Source organism: Myotis nattereri, assembly GCF_964212035.1.
Source record: "Myotis nattereri genome assembly, chromosome: 12".
NCBI classification, from domain to species: Eukaryota; Metazoa; Chordata; class Mammalia; order Chiroptera; family Vespertilionidae; genus Myotis; species Myotis nattereri.
The window spans coordinates 36,113,502-36,140,994 of record NC_138087.1 but is presented as its reverse complement, the minus strand read 5'-3'; the positions used below and the strand labels follow the sequence as shown (position 1 = coordinate 36,140,994).

The window sequence follows — 27,493 nt, the reverse complement described above, 5'->3', positions numbered from 1 at the left end:
GCAACTGGTCAATCCACTGGTTGATTGTATATTAGCCTTTTATTATATAGGATGTGCTCCTATGTTGGTTGCATAAATGTTTACAAGGATTATATCCTCTTGAGGATTGACCCCTTTGTCATTAGGTACTCTCCTTCTGTCTCTTATTATAACTTTTGTTTTAAAGTCTATTTTGTCTGATATAAATATTGCTACCCCGAGCCTTTTTCATTTCCATTTGTATAAAATATCTTTTTCCATCTCTTTATTTTCAGTTTGTATGTGCCTTTTGTTCCAGAGTGGGTCTGCTGTATATAGCATATATATGGATCTTGTTATCGCATTCATTCAGCTACCACTGAAGGACCATTTTTCACTTTTTCTATGAATTATCTGTTAATATCTTTTGCACATTCTTACTGAATTTCCCCCTTATTTTTAAGATTGCCTTATATATTAAGGATATTAAGGATATTAACTTTGTGATATATACTGCAAAATTTTCTGTTTGTCAGTTATGCATTGAACTGCAAACATTTTGTGTTTTTCTACATTAAATTTTATTAATACTTTCTTTAATTGCATCAGTATTTTGAGACCAATCACATTTTCCTCATGCAGGTAAAAGAAGAATGTATGTTTTCTTCTGGTACTTATATGATTTTATTTTTTATATTTAGGTTTCAGATCCATCTGGAGTTTATCCTTATGTGTGATGTGTATGATCTAATTTTATCTTTTTTCCAAATGGCTAACCAGTTGTCCCAGAATCACTTATTAAAAGTCTATCTTTGGTCTGAAGATTTGAGATGACATCTTTATCTTATAGTTCCAGGTAGTCTTGGGTCTACTGCTAGGCTTTTATTCTATTCCATTGATCTGTATTTCTCTTCCTGTTTTAATTATATGAAGAGAAAGACAGATTTCTTATTCTCTGAGGAAGAAAGAAATCCAAGCAGGGGAGTTCTCTCTTTGTGGTATTTTTTAATATATGGTAGGGGTACTGTTCCTGCATAGCTCTTCTTTTTTAAAGTTCTCCTAGCTATGTACTGTTCCCATATAAACTCTCATATTAAGTCATCCAATTTCACGTAAACAAAAAGTTTGTTATTTTATTGGGATAGTGTTAAACTTTTAAATTAATTTAGGGAAAGTGACATCTTTATGATGTGAGTCATCCTTTCCAAGAACAGAGAAGGCAGTCCTTAATTTATTCACATGCTTCAGTGTCTTTTGGGAGGTTTTAAAGATTGCCTTGTTTAGTTTTTACAAATTTAATGTTGAATTAACTTTAAGTACTTAATCTCCTTTGTTGCTATTTAAATGAGGTTTCTCTCCCATTATATTCACAAACTGGTTATTGTTTCTGTATCTAATCACTAGTAATTTCCATTTCCTTATGTTAGTTTTATATTCTGCTGCTTTACTGAATTCTTTTATTATTGGAGAAACTTTTACCATTGTTTCCCTAGGGTTTTCCAGGTACAGGATCATATTATCTGCAAATAGAAATTGCTTTCTCTTTCCAATTCTCATCCCTCTAATTGTCCTGGCTATTACTTCCAGGACAAGGTTGAATAGTAATGGAGACATAAGGCATGTTTTCTTTGTTCTTAATCTTAGTGGAAGTGCTTCTAGTATTTCCCATTCATTAAGTAGGATGCTTGCATTAAGAATGGAATATATTTTTTATTAAGTTGAATTTTGTTCAAAGTCTTTTTTAGCACCTTTGGAGATAGTCATATGATCTTTGCTCTCTCTAGATCTGTTAATATAGTATATCATTTCCCTGGATTTCCAAGTAGGGAACCAAGCTTGCACTCCTGAAAATAAATTGCTTAATCATGGTTTATCAGGTTTTATTGAGAAGTTTGATGTAGATTACTAATGTTTTATTAAGTACCTCTGCATCAATATCCATAAGTGATATTAGTAATAACTTTCTAATTAGTCTGCCATTAGCTTACTTCCTTAAAAGAATTTTGACACTTTAGGTAAGTTATAGAACACTGGCTCTATGTGGTCTTTGAATTTTTAATAGAATTCTCCAGTGAACCATCCAGGTTTGGTGATTCCTTCTCTATTTCTTTGATGGAAATTGGTCTGTTTAACCTTCTATTTCAATGAAGGTTTTTTAAAATCATAATTTTAAATATTAATTCTGTTCCATTGTTTTGTATTTTTGTATGTTCTTTCAGGGACTCCAATTATATCTAATTGGATCATCTTTACATGCACTTCATTTAAAACACTTTTTTATTCTTTTATCTTTTAATCTCATTTGTTATTCTCTTGATGTTCTCCTGTTTTTCTTCAATGCTCTTAACTTATGTTTGAATATTTTATTCCTTAGGGAATTCTTAAATTACTCTTCATTTCCTATATAATTTAGACTATTTCTTCTCTGTTTTTCCTGAATGTAATCCATCCTCGTTTTAGTCTTTTTCATTATATGTCCACTTCATGTTCTTGGTTTTAAATTTCCATTTCAAAGTGGTTTGCTTATCAAATCCCCAAATACTTACTTGAGAATATTTCATTCCTTTCCAGTTAGTGGGTGGAATGTTCATCAGCTGAATTAATTTGGTTCTCATTTCCTGCTATATTTTTATGGTAGTTATTTATAAATAAAAACTGTTTGTGCCTCTGTACATCTGTGTATGGGACTAGGGTTGGGAGCAGTTTGAGAGATACCTGGTTCAAAAATCCACTCATCTGAGGATTGAAATGTGGCTGATTTACTGGATGGTTCCTTCTTTTGGGAATCAGGGCTCTAGGGTTGGGACTATTCGCTTTTTTTCTCTTGCCTTGTAGGATTACCAAAGTGCTCTTTAAAATTTCTCTTCTACATGTGGTTTCAAAGGGTGCCTCTCCATTTTAAACTTCTTGTCTCCTGAAGTGTTATCTTTCCAAAACTGTCTCTTGACACCTGTTTGAAATTTTACATTTCTTCCCTGTTTTCAGTTTCCTAATCTACTAGATCACTTTTTTTGTTTTCACTCTTATAGTGAACCTTCCCTTTATGGTAATGATTTTAGATCCTATCAGGCCTGCTATTAGTTCTTCCTTCTCTCTTCTATGGGATTTTCCAGGGGCTGCCCTTGTAACCCAGGAGGATGGAGAAAACTCAACGGGATTTTTGTGTTTGTTTTTGTAGCTGCAGGTATTTTGAAGTTTAGACAGTATGTGTCTTCTTGTTATGCTGAAAGCATGAGTTTTAGTTCTTACTGTTATTTTTGTTTGGGGTGGGAAGGACATTTGGGGAGAGTACAATTTATACTATCACCATTACATCAACTGTCCAGAAAATTAAATGTTTAATAATGCTGTGTCACCACACACAACATTTCTAATGACTGTCAGCTGTGAGAACCCTAGTTTCCCATCCTTGTCATACCTATGTCAAAACACATTTACTAGTTCTCATGGGTGTACACTGTTATACCTGAAATGACACAGGAAAACTGAGTGACAGGATCACAGAAGACTTACATGTATTGGGAGGTCTGTCCAAAAAGATGGATCCCACCACCATACACTAGCTAGATAACTAGCTAAAAGTGAAAAATGTGAGACAAAAAGGGAAAGCAGAATGTTGGGGAGCAGTTACATGGTGCAGTGGTCTCCAATAAAAGACTTTTACTGAAGGCTCTTATAAGAAGACTAGAGGCCCGGTGCATGAAAATTCATGCACTGGAGTGGGGGTCCCTCAGCCCGGGAGCTCCTCTCACAGTCCGGGAGCCCTCAGAGGCGGGAGGTGACTCAGTGATGAGGGGAAGGTGACGCCCCATCACACCTCTGCTGCTCCCACTGCCAGCAGCGTAAGCCTCGGCCGGCCCTGGTTACCTGTGCCCCGGGCTGGCCCTGGGCGGCTGGGGGGCTGTGGGGACTGGGGGACTCCGGAGGCAGGTGCATGGAGCGGCTAGGCCCACCTTGTGGCGTGCTTGCGGCCCAGGCAGGGCTAAGGCTGGGCACTGCCATCTTGTGGCTGTGGGCACCGCCATCTTTGAGGGCTGGGCAGTCAATTAGCATATTCCGTCTTTATTGGGTGTGGGTGCCGCCATCTTTGCGATGGTGTGAGGGTCAATTAGCATATGTCCTCTTTATTAGATAGGATGGACAGGGGTTCATGCTTCTTTCAAGCCTTCACTACTCTGCCTCTCATGCCTCAGTTTATCTATGTCATGTTTCTTGACTCTTATTCTGTATATATTACTGGTATCTTTTAAAAACATAACAATGAATTTTATTTTGTTTAATCTTTGTTAAAAGTATTATATATGTTCCCTTTTATCCCCCAATTGACCTCTTCTAGCCCACGCCAGCCACCTACCCCAGGCCTTCACCACCTTATTGTCTGTGTCATGGGTTATGTATACATATATGCATACACGTTCTTTAGTAGATCTCTTCCCACCCACCCACACCTTTCCTCTGAGATTTGACAGTCTGTTCCATGCTTCTAGGTCTCTGGATCTATTTTGTTCATCAGTTTATTCTGTTCAGTAGATTCCACATATGAGTTGGATCGTGTGATAATTGTTTTTCTCTGACTGGCTTTTTTTGGCTTAGAAATTTCACTCTATAAATTTAAGAGCTAGAGGTCTCCAAGGAGATAGTCAAGGAGGACATGTTAAGAGGTATAAGGGCAAGAAGGCACTTTTTCATAAGCTGCAGACTCTAGGTCCACCAACCTCTGACAACAGTCTCTGTTCCTCTTAGATCAAATGATCAAGAGTAGGAATCATCCTGCTGCAAATGGCATGAAGTCCCTATTTATTGGGATCTAAGCTACATTGAGAAAACTTTCCTCTCTAGCTTTCTAAGGGAAACTTCTAGGTTTGTTAGAAATTTCAGGGCTGTTTTGAAAGGTGGGTGCTAGCTAAAGATTGCAAATATGTTTGGCCCCATGTGAACTATACTAACTAAAAACATGACAACACATTTAAGAAAGAAGTGGGGTGGGGGAAGCGTGTGAAAGCTTAGAGATGATTACATTAAATGATGCTTTGTTGAGGTAGACATTGCAAGTTAGCTCCACTGACTCCCTTCTCTTGTCATGTTATTTTTTTTTTTATTTTAAAGTGCAGGCACACATTATGATTAGAAAGTTTACTCCAAGTGGAACAAAATTAACTCATAAAAGCAAGGAGAAACTTGATTAATTTTCTAAAAAGGTTACAGAGAAATTCTCTCACTGTATTAATGGCTGAGTAAAGCTCATATGGGTTCTAGGTCCATATTTTCCTAGAAAAACTTGCACTTTCTGACCCAGAAGCTGCATCACTATACCCACTAGAACCAGGTCCTACTGCACATCTTCCTAGAAATGTAGAAAAGGTCAAGACACAAACCATGACCTTACAAAGCTGGAAGTAAAGGGCCACACCATAGTATGGGGAAATGCAAAGAAAGTAGAACTGATGAAATGCTTCAACCTAAGAAAGTGTATTGCCATTCTAAATAGAACAACAGGGAATCAAATGCTTTCTGAAACAGACAGACAACGCCCTCTTGAATATGAAATAGAAAAATCACAACTATTCCTGGGAGTCAAGAGATAAAAATCCTATGAGGTGGCTAAGAGAGTGTGGCCCTAAGGAGCCTGTGGCAGAGAGCGTGGAACTGGGCATCGGGGAGCTGGGCTCTAGCCCTGGCTCTAGCAAGTACTTGCTAGGTAAGCCCGAAGATTCATCCACTGCTCTGCACCACACTCTCTTCTAAGGCTCTTATTATTCTATAGATTAGGAAATTAATATCCATTGCCTACAGTTGACATGCTCTCTGCTCTTCTGATCTGATATTCCTAAAAATCTAAGGAAACACAATTCATATTCTGAAGGGCCCCTGACATCTGTGGAAACAGGATAAAAAACTCCTTCTCTGAGGAAGAAAAAAAAAGAAATCAGAAATGCGTTTCCCTGTAAGGGGAAATAGGCTTTATCCAAAGCAAAGACAGGAAGCAATTACACAGGCCTTTCGTTTCCCAAGCACAGAGAAGCATTACGGCGCCTCAGACACTAGCCCCCCAGCGAGTGGGTGTGCATCTCAGCTCTGCTCTTTGCTCCGATGTCTTAGGGCAGGTCCTGAAAATTGCGCCTCAATTTTTTCCAAGTCCCTGCAGGGTACCTCACATTAACCTGCGGTGTTACCAGCCAGACTTGGTGAGGCTGAGAGCAATGCACACAGCTCAGATTCACTTCCTCTTCCCTTTCTGAGCTATGGCTTTTCATTCATCTTTGATGTTTCTGATACCTGAAATCCAAGGCGCGGGTGTTCTCAAGCCTGTCCACAGTCTATCTCCATCCATGTCTTTTAAAAATTAAATTCTAAACGCACGACTGGGGAAATTTCAAGGTTCGTGAGACATGTTTTAGATAATGATTTAAAGCCCTAAACCATGGCCAGTACAGATCACAGCAATGCCCATGGAGTGTACCACTTATTTATCTGGCAAGATGCAGCAAGTCCACAGCAAGGGTCCAGCTTCCGGTCCTCTTCCCTTACTTTCTTCTTCCCCTCTTTGCTTCCTCCTTCCTTCTTTCCTTTCTTCTGTCCTTTCCCTTTCCTCCTTCCTCCCTCCTCCCTCCTCCCTCCCTTCTCCCTTCCTCTCTCTTTCTGTCCATTTTCTCTCTCTCTTTTTCCTTTCCCATCCTGTACACACTTCTTTGCTTCACTCTATAAAACGTCACTTTAATTTCTAGTATTTGAAACAGCAGCTCACTCTGGCTCCCCTGCTAGTGATTTAATAAAAGTATTCAGTGTGAGAACACACACGCAAGGCAAAATTTACCTTCAATACACCTCTTCCCTGCAAAGACAAGCTGGCTAAGCCCTGAGGACAACGGAATGAAGTCAGGACTAAGGAGAGCTCCCTAAAAATCCAGCAGCAGGTGCCACAAGGGGATTTGTCTTCATCAACAGGGGCCTCCCCGGGCCAGCTACCCACAGTGCAGCGCAGGACCTAGAACCAAAAGCAGGCTGGAGCTTGTTTTCTGCTGCAGTGACCAGTGCAGCTCTGCTAAGGGCTGTCTCCTGCTGCTGTGCACACCTGCTTCAGTTCTGCAGTGCAACCGCTGGCTCCCTGCGAGTTTCAGGACAGGACTACATCTGATAAGTCATTTGAAAAAAAAAAAATACTTCACGTGGTGTTTAACAATTTGTGTTAGAAGCACAAATACGCTTTTTGTCCAATAGGCCTATCGGAAGTGCAGCGCAGACAGCAACCCCGATGCTTCCCCCATGGCACCAGAGCGCGTGTGCTCTGTAGAAGTGGTGGCTTTGGTCTGCTCATTCCTTGTGGCAGGCAGACTCTCAGATGGCCCTCAAGGAGCCCGGTCTCCAACTTCATGCCATTATGGAATCCTTTCCCCTTGAGGATGGAGTGGCCGAAGATCAATAACTACAACAAAAGTCAGGGATGTTACTTCCAAGGTTAGGCCACGTAAGATTGAGACGTTCATCTTGCTAACAGACTCTCTCTGGCTGGTTTTGACGGAACGAGGTGCCAAGCTGGGCAGGCCTATCTGCTAAGAACCTGAAGGTGACCTCTGGTGAACCGGCAGCCAGGAACTGCAGCCTTCAGAGAGCAGCCCTGATGGGGTGAGCTGAGCCGGCACCCACACGCGTGGGCTTTGCGGGGGCTCCTGTCCCCAGCCCCGGCCAGAGCCCGGACTGAACCTCTGACACCCCGAGCAGAGGACCGCTGACGTCATGCCCCGATTCCTGCCCACAGAGGCAGTGGGATCATCAGTGTGTGCTGTTTTAAGCCACTAAACAGGTAACGAATACACTGCTATTTCCCCAGGGTCTTGAACAGTACCTGGCTCCGACTCGGTGTGCAAGGAATGTGAATTGCATGAATCAACAAATGAAATGAATTCCTGTCACTGGTATGGGGAGAGTTACTGAAGAAAGTGAGAAAGCTGTTCATCTCAGTGCTGCTGTGTACAACACAATGAGGTGAATAAATCCAATTTTCTACAATAAACATGCTAACAAATGCAATTTTCTAAAATAAACACATCATAAATAAATACAATTTCTGAAAACAAACATGTTAAACCAGTTTTTCAGTTCTCATAGAGCCTCAAGGTTGACTTATATTTCCCAGAAGATTACAATAAGCTTTCTATAGTTAAAGATGAAGTGTTACTGGAGACCTTTTTATCCATCTTACCGAAGAGGCTGACCAGGAACCCAATTTCATGATGACAACATTTAGAATACGTGTAGCTCAAACAGTCCTTTCAGCTGACCTGGCTAGTGCTCTTCATTCTTTCCGCCTTTACGGTTCCTAATTTGAAAATATGCTTAAAGCTTCTCATTCATATTCTCAAAAGCATTTGAGTCAACTGCCTCCCCTTCCTCGGAAGGTGTCTCATTAAATACACTTGTGATTTGTAGCCTGTGATTCCAACTTGGTTATTTACTTATTAACCAAAAGGAAATAACTTTTAAAATTTCTTCTTAGTCTACAGACAAATGCAACTTTGGGTCTGTGGCTAGAAGTCCAGCTTTACTCTGGGTTAAAGATGATAACTAAACCCTAAGTGGGTGCCATGGAAAGTGGGGAGTAGAGGTTTTGAGGACAATATATCTGAGACAAAATGAACCCATAAAATAACCTGGAAATTTCTGATATTTCTACCCTCCAGGTTACTGTGAGGCTAGAGATAATGTGTCTAGCACCCACAATAAGAGAGTAGTTTAGCTATAATAATAATAATAATAATAATAATAAATAGATAAATAAATAAATATAATAATCAGAGAGTGATCTGGGATACCCAGTGATCTCTCAGACCTGAAAGAAAGACCCTATTCAAGAATCTAAAGTCATTGCTCTGAGGCATGGATTTGTCTATTAAAATGCTAATGCGCTGGGTAAACCTTTTATCAGAAACTCTTCAGGTGGAAACCTCAGGCTGGAAGGAAAAGGAATTCTGGGGGGTGGGGAAAGCCCCAGGCCCAGGCATAGGGATTTTGAGGGAGGAAAACCCTGGGAAGATGGGATCCTGATGACAGAATGGACTCACTCCTTAATCCACTTCAAACCCTTGGGGGGGGGGGGGGGGGTGCTCCTGTCTGTGACCCAGGGAGAGGGAGGAAGCAGTGAAGGGGGATTTTCATCATCAGGGCGGTGCTGGTCTGGCACATGGTTTTGAGCCTCATTATTTCAAATATCCAGGGGCCAGTCACAACACAACACAAAGCACAAATATGTTGTCAGTGATGTGTCCTTTTCTTGCTCAATAGCCTCTTGGTTTCAGTATTAATGCTTTTTTTATCATATATTATTTCAGTACTAATTCTTAAAATGAGGCTCTACAGTGCTATCTACAATTTTACAATTTACTCCCCTGATCCACATACTTTGTTCCTCTTTTCAGTGGCACTGACTGAAAGTATTAATCAGCGGATTGCCTGTCTTTGAACTGATTTATTCCTCGGCTGAATACAGACCCCATCTTAGTACCACGATTGAAAATGGGAGGAGAAAGGGATGTTAGAGGGTCTTTATTTGACCATGAAAACAAGTCTTTTCATCTGGTTTCACTTCTGGTGTCTTTAGACTCAGATACACAGGGGCCTTGGACGGTTTTCCATTTGTCATCCATTCGAGGTACCACGACAGCCTGACAGAGGAAGGAAATGCTTTCTCTCCATTGATGCGCCCATAATGCTGGAACACAAAGGCAGGTCCAGCTGAAAGTCTCAGTGTAGGGGCACTAAGTTTATTTCTTGGAAAGCTATAACGAAATCATGTAAACGTTGCTCTTGGTAAAATAACAATAAAAGGAAGGAGTTACTTGGCAGGATTCTGACTATTTCACATGCTTTAACAACTCTTCCGTGCAACCACAATATCTAAATAGTTGCTGGGATGAAATGGTTGCAAGGTGGGTTGTGACTGTGAATACAAGCAGTGGTCTACTGTTTGTGAGAGGAAGCCACTGTGCCAAAGATCTATGTGGTGTCTTTCAGATACTCTAGATCAGTGGTTCTCAACCTTCCTAATGCCACGACCCTTTAATACAGTTCCTCATGTTGTGACCCAACCATAAAATTATTTTCGTTGCTACTTCATAACTGTAATGTTGCTACTGCTATGAACCGTAATGTAAATATCTGATATGCAGGATGTATTTTCATTGTTACAAATGGAACATAATTAAAGCATAGTGATTAATCACAAAAACAATATGTAATTATATATGTGTTTTCCGATGGTCTTAGGCGACCCCTGTGAAAGGGTCATTCGACCCCCAAAGGGGTCGCGACCCACAGGTTGAGAACCGCTGGTTTAGATGGAGAAGTGTGGGAGTGTCCAAGGTTGTGGTTATGGGGAGGGGAGAGGTCAGGGGACCGGACTGTGTATTTGTCCTCCCTCCTGTGTCCATGTGAAAGGAGTTCTGCTAGCTTGCATGAAGGCTGTTCTTCACTGTCACAGTAACTGGGGCACAAGAGTGGGGGTTGCTGGCATTTACTGGGAAGGAACCACGGTGCTAACCATTCTGCAATGTCTCTCACAATGAAGAAGGTCTCAGCACATATGCTATTCATGCTGCACTGAGAAATACTGAGCCCCTGTAACAATTCTAGCCTCTTTCCCCACCCAGGGTTCTCTTGATTGATGCACAGGGGAGAAGGACAGGAACCTGTTCAGGCCGGCCACCTCATCTCTTGCTTCCTGGTGTGCTTGCCTACAGAGAAGGTGTTTTCCGGGCTGTTCTGCCCAAGTGGTGGGCCTGCATGTGTTTTTCCTTTTGGGAGTGGGGACAGGTTCAAATTATGAGGGAAGAATTCGGAAGTTTATTGGGGTGCACATCAAAACTCATGCTCTCTGGACAGCTTTTTCAGTGATGGTGACGAAGAGGGCTGTTATTACAGTCCCCCTCCCCCCTAAAACAAGAGTGAAAGAGGGAGAAAGAGAGAGTGAATGAATGAGAATCACCTTCCACATGACAATGTTATAGCACTGTCCTCAGTTTCTCTGACAGTCTCCCACAAAGTGGGGAAGTTTACGTCCTCTTCCCCTGAACCTGGGCAGGCCTGTAACTGCTCTGGCCAATAGAGCATGACATAGGTGATGTCAATTAATTGCCAGGAATGGGTCACAAACAATACCCATACGCAGCTCTGGCTTTATCTGCTAGAAAACCCCCACTTGGAACCATGAGTCTCCATGGGAGAAGTCTATGGTGTGAGGCAGGGGCCCTCAAACTTTTTAAACAGGGGGCCAGCTCACTGTCCCTCAGACTGTTGGAGGGCCCGACTATAGTTTAAAAAAAAACTATGAACAAATTCCTATGCACATATCTTATTTTGAAGTAAAAAAACAAAACGGGAACAAATACAATACTTGTATTTGCATGTGGCCCATGGCCGTAGTTTGAGGACCCCTGGTGTGAGGGCTCCACACTGAGAGTTCTAGTCTTTCAGTCATTGCCATTGTATTATTTGAGGCTCTCCCAAGACACAAAACCCTAAAGTTTGCATGTTCACAGAAAGTGATTTATTTCAAGGAATGAACCCAAACAATTATGGAAACTGGCAAGTTCAAAATCTGCAGGGTAGGCTGGCAGGGGGAAGGTGCAGGGAAGAGCCAGTGTTGCAGTTAAAGCACTGCCGGCAGAATCCTTATTTGCTCAGGGAAGATCAGTCTTTGTTCCATTAGCTCCTTCTACTAATTAGATGAGGCCCACCCACATTCTGGAGGGTAACCTGCTTTACTCAAAGTCACCAATTTAAACCATCTCACCCAAAACACCCTCACAGAAACATCCAGGACAATGTTTGAATAAATATCTGGGCACAGGGCCCACCCAATTAACACAAAAAAATTAGCCATCACACCTGCCCAGATACCAGCTCAGGTGAACGAAGCCTTCTTGGCTCTTCCAGACCAATCTGGCCACCAGCTGAGGGCCGAAGAGAACCCCCAGTTGATGTCATAAGGAGCAAGAGATCACCTGGCCAAGCACCGCCTGTTCCTAACCCACAGCGTCAAGAACACTATAAAATAGTTATTTTAAGTCACCAAGTGTACAGGTAGCTTGTTATGCTCCAATAACTGGAATGCTAACTCCAACTTGAATTACTCCCCATCCCTCTTAACAAGCATCAGCTACACTGACCATCTCAAACACACCAACCCCTAGCCTCAGAGCCTTTTCACTGTCATTCCTTCTGCCTGTAACACTTTTCCTCCAGCTCTTTGCTTAGCTGGCTCCTTTCATCCTTCCTGCCTCAGATCAAATATTATTTCCTCAGAGAGACCTTCGCTGACCATATTATCTAAACTTGGCTTCCCTCTCTCTCTATGTTTCTTTTTTTTCATTCTGCTCATTTTATTCAAAACATTTATCTTGATCTGAAATTACCTTGCTGTGTCTTTGGCTATTGTCTTCCCCGATTAAAATATTAGCTCCATAGAGATGGGTTTTTATGCAGCTCATTTATTGCTTGTACAGTGATTAGCATGAAGATGTGTTCAATAACTATTTGTTGAATGAAAAGTAATGAATGTTGATATAGTATGTAGGTGACTGACTTCAGGATTCTGTCCATAGGCCTCAATTTACTAACTCTGTTTTCGCAGAATTTAATGCAGGAAGATTAAAACTTCTATGTGATACAAAGGATGTTTTTCTCTGGCTTTTCCTCTGTTCCTTTCTTCCTCCTCTAATGAGATGAGCAACTACTAGGGAACAAAACCCCTAGAATCCTTTTACAGTATCTCAGAGACAAAATCACTGCATTTTTATACTTGACTGTCTATGTGGCTTATGTAGATATTTTCCTAACTCTTCCAGATTAACTGAAAGGCAAATCTAAACTGAGAAAGAGAAAATGTTCTATCGTCTCTCCTGGAGATCACTCTACCCTTGGCCTTGGTGCGACATAGTCTCAGCTCTTGATGTCTTTCTCCCGCAGCCCCCAGCATTTGGAGAAGGAGGTGGAAAGCAGGCCCACTCCCACCTTTTTTGTTGCCCCTTCATTTTCCAGTTCTTTCGTACACTTGAGCTATGAAAACACTTTATATACTTTTCTCATCACCTGAACTCAAGACTATCTGCAGGCCCTTCCCACCTACAGCCCCTCCGAGCCTAGCAGACATCCACTCCCATCTGCATACTTACTAATCCCCTGGGATTAGGATTCTCCCTCCTATGAACCATGTCCTTATTTTCTGTATTCCGATGCTTTGACATTTGGGGCCTTGCTGCCCCTGGAAAGACTGCCCTTCCCAGGTTAGCCAATTCCTAGAGGTAGAAACAGCTCACCTGCAAGCACACTTTTCACATGCCAACCAATCCAGGGCTCACCCTCAACCACTAACTTGACTGGTCTCTCATACTCAAGGGCCTCTCTCCACTTGGGCAGGCACTAAACAACTAGGGACAGCCTCTACACCCCGAACCCACTGACGTCACTCAAACCCGCCACGCTAAACCTGTTGACCCTGCTCCACCCCTTCCTTCCCACAGAACCACAGGGAAGGCTCCCGCCCACAGTTCCACGTCTCCCTCTGCCTCTGGACCAAGTCTGGCGCTTCTCCTTGCACCCCCACCCACGGTGTGCGGTGTCCCCTCCTCTTGGAAACTGTAACAAACTAACTTTCCCATGGCAGTCATCTTCTGATCCAATGACCATAACCATACCCCCAATTTTCAATGAATAGGCTGTATTTTAAAACACCAATAAATAAAGTCAGTGTCTCGATCATTTGGGCGCAACTGAAATTCTGCGCTCTCAGTGCTCACAGCATCTTAAGTCTTATTTTAGCAAGATTTTAAAATTCTTGATTTAGATCACTGATTCACTCAAGGAAAAATTATCGATGCCTTGAGTATACAAGGTATTATGGAAAGTTCTGGGGACAGGAGGATGAATTAAACACGCTCTCAGGCAGCCTCCTGGTAGGATAAGGACTCAAGAAATATTTAAGAAGAGAAGGAATGAATGAATGTCTTCCCAGAGTTCACAAGCGGGCGTACATTACTTGCTGGATGACCTGGTGTTCCATTCATAAAATAACTGTCAATATCAGAGGGCTTGAAAAGAGAATAAACTGACTTGTCTTTTTGTTCCATTCTTTACACAAGCTATTAAGATTGGGAATATGAAAGATTATTCAATTTTTCCAAGATTAAACTTAAGACTTGTTTGGAATATCTTCACAGAAATACAGCCTAACTATCCCTCAGATCAGCTGGAGGAAACTGTTTTTGGGGGACAGAACATAAATATATTATTAATAATAATACTGAGCACTTATTGGGCTCTTAATTTATACCTGTGGTGTGTGCATTATTTTATTTAAAAACTTAACATGTATTATCACCCTTATTTTACTGATGAAAAACACCCAAGCTTAAGTAATTTGCTAAATGCAGCACAGCTAATGAAAAGTAGCGTCAGCACTTGAACCCAGTCAGTGTTACTCCAGAGTACACTTGTTTATCAACTAATTCTAGATGTGAGCTAAGAAACTGTTAATTCCATTAAAGAATTTGGGCCAATCTTCATCCCAGGAGATATCCTACCCATTCAAAATTTTGCTACTAAATCTGTGATATTTGTGTATACCAGAATCTTTCTGCTAATAGTTTATTAGAATTTGTTTTAAGCTGGCTTTGCCTGGCCACCATCCACAGGGGTCCATTTGGTCATAAGATAAAATGTGCTACTAAAAACAAACCCCAGAATAGTCTCTCTCCAAAAATTCTCCATAGAAGACTAGCAAGCTTTAATAACTGTGATAATACATAGAGCACATTTCAGGACTCAAGTTGTTAGAGAGTTCTCTGCTTCCTTGTATAACTCTTTCCCAAGAAATTTAGTTAAAATCTGGTGATAATGACTGCCTGCCTTAGCTTGAATTTTTCTTTCCATTTCCATTAGTTTGGCTTAATACATATATCACCGAGGTCATCTCTAGACTCGATTTACTGTATTGAAGGAAAGCTTATTCCTCTCTGTAAGATAATTACATCCTCATAGACCAGGCATTGGGTAATGCATTGTGGAGCCTACATCCTTAGTTACCTTTAACCTAGCACATTTCTTAACGCACACGTGTAGGAAAGAAATTCGTAGGATACCAAGCAATGTGTAAATCTCAAAATCTGCTTCTGTTTCTCTCTGAGCCTGGCTACAGATTAAATAAAATTACCATAATAGGCAAACTGAACTCTTTTCTGGCAGCTTGCATTTCAGAATTCCCAGGAGAAACACTGAAAGCTACTCCTTTTCCTTCTTGCATCTAAAAGAGAAATCAATGAGTTGCTGAGTAAGGCTTTTGATCTCTTGCCAAGCCTCCAGCTTCCCAAGACATTAGTCAAATGGTATTTAATACTTCCCTTTTAAATGCCCAAACCACCCCATCCCAAAGGAACATAAAGTTAGAAGACCCATTTCCAGGCTTCCTTTCCTTTCACAAGCATTTATTGAGTGCCTACTACGTGCCAGAGGCTGCTCTAAGGCCTTGGAGATAGCAGTGAATTTGTATTCTACTTATCACTGAGGAGCCTTCCATGGCACTTGCGAGTTATGTGAAATCCCCACTGGAACCACACCGCATTGCAGAGCACTTGGAACTTGACTTGAAATGTTATGTTGGGGCGGGAAGACGGCTCTGCACTTACTACAAAAGGGTGACAAGCTGTGGGGAGGAGGTGTGCGCCTCTCCCATTTATTATATCCAGAGTTAGTGCATATGTAAGCGCATTTTCTGGGGGCCAGGTTCCATACATTTCCTTGAATTCTCAAGAAGGTCTGAGATTTTCACTAAAGTTAGAAGCATTCCCTCAACATACCCACAACTGCAGGGACCCAGGGGACTGCACTTGCACGAGTTCGATATAGGTTACTTTTGGAACCAAAAATTAATGCCTAGTACTCGACACACCGGCTGTGACAGCCGCTCAGACAGGTGCGCACCCACCCAGTTCCCCCAGCAGGTCGAACTTCAGCAGGACGGGAAGTCAGGGGACCGGTTCCTGCCCTGCTCTGCCCGCGAAGAGGTTCCCAGCGACTCACAGATAGCAGGGGGTGAGGGCATGTGCTGGGGGGTGGGAGCGGCGGGGAGAGGTTAAATAGGGGGGGGGGGAGGGAGGGGGGCAGGAGACATACGTAACACTTTCAACCATAAAGAATTTAAATCAAAATAAGCAATTTTTTTTAAAAAAGGAGGTTCCCAGCGAGAACTCAGGCCTTTCTTCTCAGGACTCACTGCTGACATCGCTAACGTAGGCCAAGCCTAATTCTCAGGGCCTGTCTGTCCCTGGCGTCCAACTTCTCGGAGAGCAATACAGACCCATCGGGATGCACTGGGCCTTTTCGGGACCGGGGTCCTCACCCCAGAACCCATCGGGGTGCACACCTGCGCAGGCCCCAGATGCGCGCCCGCGCCCGGGGACACGCGCCCGGCTCACACCCCGCCCGCCCTCGCGCGTCCTTTCCCACCGCGGCTCCCCGTCCGCGCGCCCACAGGCCGCTACTGCGAGCGGGCCTGGCGGGGTGGGTGGCGCCCAGTACTTCACCGTCAGTCACCGTGGCGTCTGCCTCCTCCCCGGCTGCGTGCACCTCCAGCCGCAGAGATTTCGGGTTGGGGGTCGTGAGCGGCCCGGGCGTGAAGAGCTGCTCCTCCGTCACGAAGCGCAGCTGCACGCGGTAGTGCAGGCGCGCGGGGACCCGGCCTGGAGCTGGGGCCGCGGCCATGGTGCGCGCGCCTCGCCCGGAACCCTGGCGGCACCTCCTCCGCGCCCCGGGCGCCGGGAGAAGCTGCTGGGGAAGGGGAGGGACTTGGCAGCGGAGCCGCGGCCCTCACCTCCCGGCCCGGCGGGCTTCTCGGACACCTGCGGCCCTCCACCCCCGCCCTACCCCGGGGCGCGGGAGCGCGCGGCGAGCGCACGCGGGCGCAGCCGCTCTGCGGGGCGCGCAGCTGAGAACACTCAAGTTTGGAGAGCGAGATGCACCTGGAGGCAGTGGGGGTTTGGAAGCAGAAGGGTGACACCTGCTGTTCGCCGGGACCGCTCAGAGGGCCGGGGCGTTGGTTTGGAACCGGCCTGGGCCTGGCTCTCTGGTGGGCCCTCTCTCTCCTGGAGGTTTTGGGGCTACTGGTGCCCATTTGGGAGCAAGGTCCCAAGTGCCGAGTTCTTGCCTTATGGGCAGGGTCCCGACAGCAGCAGGAAGGCGGGGTGGCAGGGTGGGGGGAGCCCAGGGATTTGTGCAGCTCCCTGGGCAATAATGACGAATAACCCCTCTTTCTTCTCCCCGCATGTACCTGGCTGCTAGATGGTGAGCATTTCCCTAGACGCGGGTAGGAGGGCCAGGTACTCTTGTCTCCACGTTGACGCCTGACTCCAGCAGTGACCTACCCTGGGCCTCTGGCTCCAGCATCCTCGGCTGCAAATGCTGGGGAACCCAACCCCATGTTGCTGGTCTTCTGTGCAGAGATCCCGCTGCGGGGCGTTAAGAAAAGGACGCAGTCCTTTGACAAGAGCCCCAACAGTCATAGACTCATGTGCCAAACAGGAGACTTTTCTTCAAATTCTGAACCAACTTCTGTATGTCCTGGATCTGTGACCTCCTGGCAGGATGGATGGCGGAGACAGCATTGTAATGCACCGCGATTCCATGAAGACGCTGTCTGGGCTGACTTGGCAGGAAGGGGCGTCCCTGGAGGCCCCGGGGCCTGTGACTTGAGTTTCCAAGGGGCTGCTGAACCCAGCCAGGCTTTATGAAACCTTTATCTCCTCCCTCCTGCCCACCTCTGAGATGGTCTAGTTCCTAACGTGGCCTTTCTGGCTCCTCCCCTTACTCCCTCCTAGGCTTTCTCGCCTCTCTGTCTCTTCGCTTTCATCTGAGTATCCTGCTCTTCCTTCTCATCTCATTCTCTCTTCCCACAGCCTCTTGGCTTTGATGTGTGCCCTGGGAGCCTCTGGGAAGCAGGTGTTCTTTCAAGAGTGGAAGCTGTGGAAAGGGTTCTGGTATAAGCACCATAGAGCTGCATCTGGCCCCCCTCTAACTCGGAGCAGCCTGGTCCTTTGAAAATGACTGGCTTGTCCTGATAGGTCCACCCAACGTGTGATGTGGCTCAGAGAGAGGAGGCCTTACCAAACTCCCATTATCTAAATGAGGGATGAGCAGATAACCAAAGGGAGGAGGTCGCTGGGATACCAAAGCCTGTCATAACCATGACATCTAACTCAGAATGCTTACTCCATGCCTGGCACTGTCCAAAGCATATTACATACATTAATTCATTCACTCCTCCCCACCCCTTGTGAGAGAGACACTATTATTACTCTCGTTATTTTTTTAATCCTTACCAGAGAATATGTTTTCATTGATTTGAGAGATAGAGAGAGAGAGAGAGAGAGGGAGAAACATCGATGAGAGAGAACCATTAATCGGCTGCCTCTGCATGCTCCCTACTGGGCATCTAGCCCACCACCCAGGCATGTGCCCTGACTGGGAATCAAATGGTGACCTCCTGGTTCCTGGGTCAATGCTCAACCACTGAGCTATGTCAGGCGGGTGACTTTATATTTTTAATTTATCCCAAACTTCTGTTTCCTAACAGCCATCACTCTCATCCACTTCGTCATTTCTGTCATCAGCACTTTCTTCTCAGGGCCACCGAACTTTCTAAAACCAGCTCAGGAGTCACTGAGGAGGAAGGCAGAGGAGCTCTTGCCCATGACGGAATGTTGAGGGAGAGCACTGGCAGGTCTACCTGCTGAGTTCCTGCCTCCCATCTGCGGGCCAAAGCACGCGCCAGGGAGGGGCTGTGCTTTCCTGTTCGCAGAGACTGAATGAAGGTCAGAGGGTCAAACTAGGGAACCAGCAGGCCGCGCCCCAGCTTCTTCCTCTTGAACCCTCTGGAAAGAAGTCACTGGGTGCACACCTTCCCAGCCGAGGTTGAAGACGATGCTTCGCCTTCTTGTTGCAACTCTTGTATTTACAGGTCTTTTCTAACAAGAAGTGAAAGGGAGGCCCATAGGGTTGGGAGTGCAAGGAAGGAGCAAGCCATGCTGAGGAGCCAAGTAAGAGGCCTGGGAAGAGGCCGATTTGGGGCCCAATATCAGCCCCACTCTTCATTACCTGGGTAACCAGGTAAATTACTCAGATGCTTTGAATTTATAGGAGCTTTTACAGTAAACCCACAAGGACCCTGTAAGCTTATTGTGAAAAGTAAACAACAGCTTAGCAAGCACTGAATATATAATGGCTGTCATTACTGTTATTATTCATTGAAGAAAATATGGAAAAGTAAAAAGACAAAAGCTTAAATCCGCCATATTTCCTTACCTGAAGGCAACCATTAGAATTCTTTTAGAAGTTATTTCTGACATGTTCCCTTTAGCCAGCTAATCGTGGTATCCAGTCAGCTTTTTTATTGAAAAAGAATACTCGCAGGTATGAGAGAGGTAATAGAGAATTGACTGCCTCCCCCCCCCCCCGCCCCCCGATAAGAGAAAAAGGGCTTATTACTTACAAAGGCATGTGAGTTTCAGCTTTTACTTAGTTTTGTTTTTGTTGTTCTGTCATTTATTTATGGCTTATGATTTATATTGTTCTCATGCCCACAGGCACATTGGCATGTTTTGTAAACTACCAAATACATAAACAGCAGCTATATTGCCATTGGTTGGATTTGATCCAGAGCCATTTGTATGAAGGTGAAAGTAAACATAAAAAGTAAATTGGGGACAGCTGAGAAAAGGGTTGGAGGGCAGGAGGGGCATTTTGAAAATGAAGGTGATTATTATTAATCTGCCCATCCACCTTTCAATCCAGGGCCAGCCCCTTGTACTAGTCAGTTACAAAGATATGACTTTGCTGATCACCTGCCTGGAGTTTATCCCAGAGAGATGATGTGTTCCTATGAGATCGATGCATGATTTTCCATGAGGTTCTTTTCTTGATCCCGAAGCAGAATTACAGGACAGACATAGCAAGCTTACTGACTGACCCAACTCTGATTCTCTCAGCAACTCACCATATACCAGGATACACTTGATTATCAGAGTTATTAGAGAACATACTAGAAAGAATAAAATGGATGATACCAAAAATATGCATCAGCATATATTTTACTCACATGTCCATACTTCTTGCAACTTCTTCAAAAGTAAAAGTTGCTTTGCCAGTCAATGCTTCCTGCCAGTTTTAATATCCTATATAAGTAGAGCAATAGCTGATATGGATTCATTGGTCTACGTGCATTCTCATTTGTAAGTATTATATGGTTGAGGCCAGTTTTAGCACTCACCCACCTTTTAAAGGGCAACACAGGTCAAGCTTTATCATGCATAAGAATCACCTGCAGAGATGGTTAAAAGGCAGATTGCTGCGCCCCGCCCTAGCAAGTCTGACTTAGCAGACCTGGTTAGTGCCCAAGAACTTTTATTTCTAATTCTAACAGTGCTGCTCGTTTGCCTCTTGTGGGCCTCACTTAAAGCAGCTCTCTTCTAACCTTGGGAGGAGTTGCATCTGCAGTCAGACTTGCTGTTAAAACATGCAGCAGCTAGTCCGAGCTGATGAATTGTATATACATAATGGAGGATAACTGTGCCATTCAATTACAAGTGTATAATATTTTCCATGGGTTGGTTTTGCTACAGACATTTTGAACTATTTCCACATCATTTTGAAGCTATAATAATAGCCTGTTTATCTTTTCAGGGATCTGTTGACACAAAATTTTCAGAATAAACAAAGGACAGTAGGATGATTTCAAAGAGCTCATAAACCAACCAATCAGCACTCCGCTTTCATTTGTATTTAATTGCTACAGGAGCATCCTAGGTGTGGTATAATGAGCACTTGAACCTCTTTCGTGTTCTCAGGTCCTTAACTGCAAAGTGAGGATGGTGGCTTCTGTATCAAAGAGTGGATATGAAGAGTAAACAAGTAATGCATATGAAAGTGACAACACTGACCAGGGAGAAGGTCCCTGACTCCCCACTCTCTTAGGGCACCTCATTCTTTTCCTTCAGAGCACTCATCATAGATTATAACCATGTATGTAGTGTGTGTGTGTGTGTGTGTGTGTGTGTGATGTGATTTCACAAACATTTATCTCCCCCACACTATTGTAAACCCCATGAACATCAGTTTTGCTCACTGTCAAATCCATAACATTTAACCCAGTTCCTGGTTCATAGCGGGCAATTGATTAATTTTTATTGAATGAATGACAAATATTTGGCCCATGGTAACAACTCAGTTAATGTCCATTTAAAAACAGATAGACACAAAATACTAGGTGCAATTAAAGTGAGAAATTTAGAGAAGGAAGGCATTCCTAAAAATTAAGAATCTGAACCTGACACTAGAACTGGCTGCCAAGCTAGCCCCGCATTGCAGGGCACTGCTGAAGTTTCCAGTTGCAACTGCAAAGCTGAGACTGACAAGTCTAGTGTGAGAGTCAGGTTATCACCTGCTAGAGGACAGAAACGGCCCAGCTACTGACTTCTGGGGTCCTCCTTTTTTTGCTTAAGCATCCAGTATGTCTCTGATTTCTTCAACTATGTTGCTTATTATTTCTGACTTCTCCTTCCTAACAGAAAATTTAAATCAGTGATAAGCAAAGAATCTTAGAGTTTATAAGCACAATGCAGATTTTCAGCTCAATAGTTCCTTATAGGTCTGCCAAATTTGTCAAATTAATAATAGTCGGGGGGGAAAGTTGCTCAATTAGATTGCCAAGAACATTCACACACACAGAGCACATAGATGTTTACCTTTCAAGGATCAAAATTAATTTTGGATCTGAGGACATTATTAGTATGACAGTTCTACTGTACAAGTTGAAAATAAAAACTGCATAATCAGACAAAGATACTGTATCATTAAGCTCTACAACCAGTGTTTGCTGGAAGGAGAAACAAACAGCTCAGTTCTTGAGGCAGACGTTGCACCAGGAGACAACATATACAAACTAATTTCAGACAAGAAAAGTAAATCTTAAAACAATTGTTATAAATACAAAAATGCTAAGTGGGCCACTTTAGACAGCTTTCCTAAGCTGTGAAATCAGAACCAAATCGGCAGTACTTGTGCTGTTTGTCAGATACAGCATTAGTTTCAAAAGCTTTCAACATAAATTCAAATCTTCTGTAGTTCTGCGTTACTCTTTCATCCTCCACTAATTCTTATACTTGGCAAATTAGGTTGCTATTTTAAAAAGAATTCCTAGTGCCCTGCTGGTGTGGCTAGTCAGTTGAGTCATCCCATGCACCGGGAAGTCACCAGTTCCATTCCCATGTTGTGGGCTAGATCCCTAGTAGGGGGCGTGCAGGAGGCAGCTGATCAATGTTTCTCTCACTCTCTGGCTCTCTTCCTCTCTCTCTAAAATCAATAAAAACATATTTAAAAAAATAAAAAAGATTCTTAGTATGTACATGCTGAAGAGCTAATATTTTGGGGTGTTTACGTATATAGTTTTTAGTTTCTTATGATGCAAAGAGACAGGGTTCCAAGTAAGCAGATCTGTATTTCCATCTCACCCTCACAGCCGGTACCCTCTGTTAATCTCTCTGTGTTTTTTGTTTTTTTTAAAATATATTTTATTGATTTTTTTACAGAGAGGAAGGGAGAGGGACAGAGAGCTAGAAACATTGATGAGAGAGAAACATCGATCAGCTGCCTCCTGCACACCCCCTACTGGGTATGTGCCCGCAACCAAGGTACATGTCCCAAACTGGAATCGAACCCGGGACCCTTCAGTCCGCAGGTCGACACTCCATCCACTGAGCCAAACCAGTCAGGGCAATCTCTCTGTGCCTTAAGTGTTCCCCATTTATTAGAGGGGGGGCGGGGGTAATAATAAAGCTCATACACTGGAATGTCAGGATTACCTTCTTAACTTTATTGGGGCTACTTTAAAATTTGTTTCCATTCCCCAAACAGGCCCAGTTCTCTAGCGTAAAGTATGGCAGTAGGAATAATACCGGTAAAAGTGCTCAGTAATACTAAGACCCACACAAAGAATTTCATTAACGTTAGCTGACATACCTTCCCAGATAAGAAGGGAGCGGGGCAGCTGGCCTTGGTAGAAACAGCCCCAGTGGTCACTTGTGAGGGAGCCTCTGCAGGTTTACTGAGCCCACGCCGCCCTGGGTCTCAGAGTGGGCAGCGCTCAGTGCTTTGCATGGACCTTCCGCGGAACCTGCCAATCATCTCCCCCAGGTGCCTGCTGAGCAGGCCTGCACTCCACAGCAGCTGCCGTCTCTGCTCTTTAAAAATAGAAACCACTTTAACCTGTGTGGGCTTCAACACAAGTGGGGGCAGAGAACTGCCTCAACCTTAACTCAAAGTTTTCTCCTCCCTTTCATCTTAAGAACACTCTGCTTTTCTTCAAATAATGAATTGTTTTTCTGATATTAGAAATTAATTGATCAAATAGAACCTTTAGTGGTTAGCCAACTGCACACAAAAATGCATGACAACTGCTTGTCTCCTTTCTTCATGCAGAGGACTATCCCTGAGGCAATCAGCCTCGAGGATCATTTCCCAAAATCATTTAGCCCACAGACTATACACACCACACAAAAAGGAAATACATTTTTTTATATAGAGAAGATTATTTAATTGGAAAAATATGAAATAGAAATCTAAGGGGAAAAAAATTTTTTTTTTTACTTTGTGGAGTCACAAAATATTTAAAAATTGTGTTGATTAAGAGACAAATACACATCCTGCTCATTGATGATGGTTAAATAAATTGAGAAATCTCTTTGCAGGATAGTATGTATCAAATTTCAAAATACCCATCTCTTATTCCTCAGCAATTCCACTTCTAAAAATGGACCACAAATGGACTGGAACCGAAGCTTCTGAAGGGGCCAGATTTTAAGGTTAAAATCTACGCAAAAGTTACAAATTTATCTTGAAATCCCTTCAATTCACCTCCAAGTACAGCATGCCTGACAGAGTTGTAATGTAATCTATGGGTAAGAAATGTATAAATGTGTAGACACACACATGCAAAATATAATTTTACAGCATTTCTAGTAACAAAGGATGAGACCATCACACAGCACCTGAAATAAGAAGGCCAAGCTGAAGTTATTGATGTTAAAGGGGAGTTCTGCTCGGGCACATTGCCCCTGCATAGAGTACACGGCTGAGCTTATCTGTGTGTGTTTTTAAGACTTTTACATTGATTTTTAGAGAGAAGGGCAGAGAGAAAAACATCGATGTGAGGGGGCAACATCAATCTAAGGGCAACATCCATTGGTTGCCTCTTGCATGCTTCCTACTGGGGGATTCACTGTTACCCAGGCCTGTGCCCTGACCAGATGCATCCAGTGCACGGGACCCGAGATGCATTGGATGACACCCAACCAGCTGAGCTACACTGGCATGAGCTGCTTTGTTTTTTAAAACATAAAATTGAGAGGTTGCAGCTGTTAAGAGGTGTAAGTGGGCTGACATCATCTATAGAAGTCTGGTAACTTGGGTGACACGGTTGGTTGGTTGGTTGGTTGGAATTTAAGGCATATTCATTGGAATGCATTCCATCTCTGATTGGTTGGTTTTTAGAAGGGTGGGATTGACATTAATTGATTGGCTGGTAAAAGACAAACAAACACAAAAACCTGTTTAAGTTATTGATCCATTGGATTATAAGGAATTCTAGTGGCTCCTTGTTATCATGGCTATAGAGCAATCCATCATTTCAGAAATTTATGGGATGTTTTTCATTCTCACTAGTTGAGCTCACTCAAATGTATTGATGCAACTCCATTACACAATCACACAAGTGCAGGAGATGTGTAGACAAGGAAATTCACTGCAAAAGAGACCGCAAAGAACTTAAAAATAAATAAAGATGTTGGAATAATTTGGTACCTTCATACTATGGAATAAATGCAATTTTTTTTAAGGAAGGAAACTAGATGTACTGATATGGAACAATTTCCATGAGGTGACGGTGAGTGAAAAAACAAGTTCTTCATCCCATTTGCTTTGTTGAATATTTTCTCAATATTTGGCAATCCTCCAATCCTGGGGTGAATACTCTTCTTAGAGATTCTCTGGAGGCAGATTGTCCCGCCCTGTGTCAGATCTTTCCCAGCCCAGCCCCCGCTCTCTACCTCCCAGGGGTCTCACCTACTCACCCTATGGAATGCTCCTGGTGTTTACATTTTTCACAAACCGGAAGCCTGTTTTCCCACATTCCCTATTTAGTCAGTGCAGAGTTGACATATTCACATGTATGTCTTTCAACTGTCTCCTAAATCAGTGCCTCCAGGGCCCCTGAAGTACTTCCAGCAATCTTCTCTCAAGTCTTTCCTGCCTCTTGCCTGCAATCGAGAGGCTCAGAACTAAACACAGCCAGCAGTGTGGTCTCTAGAGAACACCATAGCAATTACTACTACAGTGAGAAGAGAACTCATTAATGCAAAATAAAGTGGAGCAGGAACAAAGTCCTGTCAGAATGACTGAAATTTCTAGGGCTGCTCAGTTGGCACTCGGTGAGAGGTGGCAGGAGGAGTGAGAAGGAGATACAAACCATCAGCAGAACATAGTATTAACATGGTCAGATGGCTGAAGGTGCTATGAGAACAAAATATTCACACACTGTATGTTTGTTCTCTTAGGTGCAGTAGGGGGAATTAAACAGGTGGATTTATTCATTTTTACTTAACTTTCAACGATGACACTGGTACTCCATGGGCCCTGTGAAAGGTAGAAACTACATACAAGTAAAATGAAGCAAATACAGGTTATAATTTGTGCATCCAGCGACAATTAACATTTTGTTGCAGATCCTCCAGATTTTTTCTCTATACATAGATAGATGTTTCAAATTGTTTTTTAATCTGCATTGGAATTCAATAATATTTCATAAATATTAAACTTACTTCATAATTTTGTTCTTAATTCATTGCAAAGTGTTTTCCATTGTATGGTTTTCAATGAATCTTTTTGACATCTGGTTTATAACTTCCACTATTCACCTTTCACACTACTGTAAGTAGCAACCTTTTAGCTATCTCATTACACCCATTTTCTGTGGTAGGGTGCCCAGTGATAGAGGAGTTTTGTTGTTGGTGGTGGTGATGGTGATAAAAGACTCAATCCCCCAGGACAGTTGCTGTTGTCCTAAACAACTTTGCCAATAAATAAATCAGTAAATCAATAAGGCTCTAGCTCCGTGATGGCGAACCTTTTGAGCTTGGCATGTCGGCATTTTGAAAAACCCCAACTTAACTCTGGTGCCGTGTCACATATAGAATTTTTTTGATATTTGCAACCATAGTAAAACAAGGATTTATATTTTTGATATTTATTTTATATATTTAAATGCCACTTAACAAAGAAAAGTCAACCAAAAAAATGAGTTCACATGTCACCTCTGACACGCGTGTCATAGGTTCACCATCACTGCTCTAGCTGGTTTGGCTTAGTGGATAGAGCATCGGTCTGTGGACTGAAGGGTCCCAGGTTCGATTTCAGTCAAGGGCACATGCACAGTTGCGGGTTCGATCCCCAGTAGCAGGCATGCAGGAGGCAGCTGAACAATGATTCTCTCTCATCATTGATGTTTCAATCTCTCTCCCTCTCCCTTTCTCTCTGAAATAATAAAAATATATTTTAATAAATAAGTAAATAAATAATCATAGAATTACAAAACGAAATAGACAAATCCAGAGACATAATGAGTGATTAAAACTCACCTCCCTGAGTAAATTATAGAACAGGCAGACAAAATATGCCAGTATAAATACTGAAAATATAAACAACAGAATTACAAACTTAAACAAATGGATGTACATAAAAATCTGCACACAGTGCTGGGTAATACACATTCTTTCATGGTGCACACAATATTCAAGGAAACAGACTATATCCTGTAGAGTCAAAAAGTAAATCTACACAAATCTCAAAAGATTGAAATCACACAGAATTTATTCTTTGACAGCAATATAATTATATGACAAATCATTCACAAGAAAATAACTAGAAAATCCTCATAGCTGGGAAAGTAACTCATACCTTTAACCTTCCTTCTATAGCTATAGACTTCCAAGCTGTCCATGGGTTAAATAGGAAATGAAAATTAGACAATGTTTAGAAAGTAGTGACTGCAAATGTCAAAATGTCCCTGAACATCTTTTTGCCAATAGCTTGAAAGACTTAGAGAAAAAGGAAATTTTCTATAAATATACAACTTACAAAAACTGACTTATTTAAAACTTGAATCATAACAGAAACATTAAGGAAATTGAACCAGTCACTTAAAATCTTCCCCAAAAGGCAACTCTAGGTCCAAGTGGCTTCACTGATGAAGTCCACCAAATATTCAAGGAACAAATAAAAAAACAAGATAGAGGGAAAGGTAGAGAAGCATTATTAAAAGAAAGCATATCAGAGAAATATCCATAAGACATAAGTTAATATATGTCTTTGTTACTGCATCTCATAAGCACTCCAAAAGAATTGGTTATTAGCCTTATTAGCAGTCAAAAAGGAAAGATTGAAATCC

At 42.8% G+C, this 27,493-nt stretch overlaps 1 protein-coding gene across 3 annotated transcripts in view; it reads right to left on the bottom strand.

Annotated features, from left to right (window-relative positions):
- Positions 1 to 16,914, bottom strand: part of LOC308527831 (histone-arginine methyltransferase CARM1-like) — a 223,506-nt gene extending 206,592 nt beyond the window's left edge. The window contains exon 1 of one of the 3 annotated variants that reach the window (XR_013996650.1): positions 16,530 to 16,872. Coding sequence is in view for 1 of the 3 variants with exons in the window: in XM_081103236.1 (XP_080959362.1) it covers positions 16,530 to 16,707 (178 nt within the window). In the remaining 2 variants the exon portion in view is untranslated. Of the gene's footprint in view, positions 1 to 16,529 lie in introns of all 3 variants that reach the window. The other 2 variants (XM_081103236.1, XM_081103237.1) reach the window with 2 other exon arrangements.
- Between the last annotated feature and the right edge of the window lie 10,579 nt (positions 16,915 to 27,493).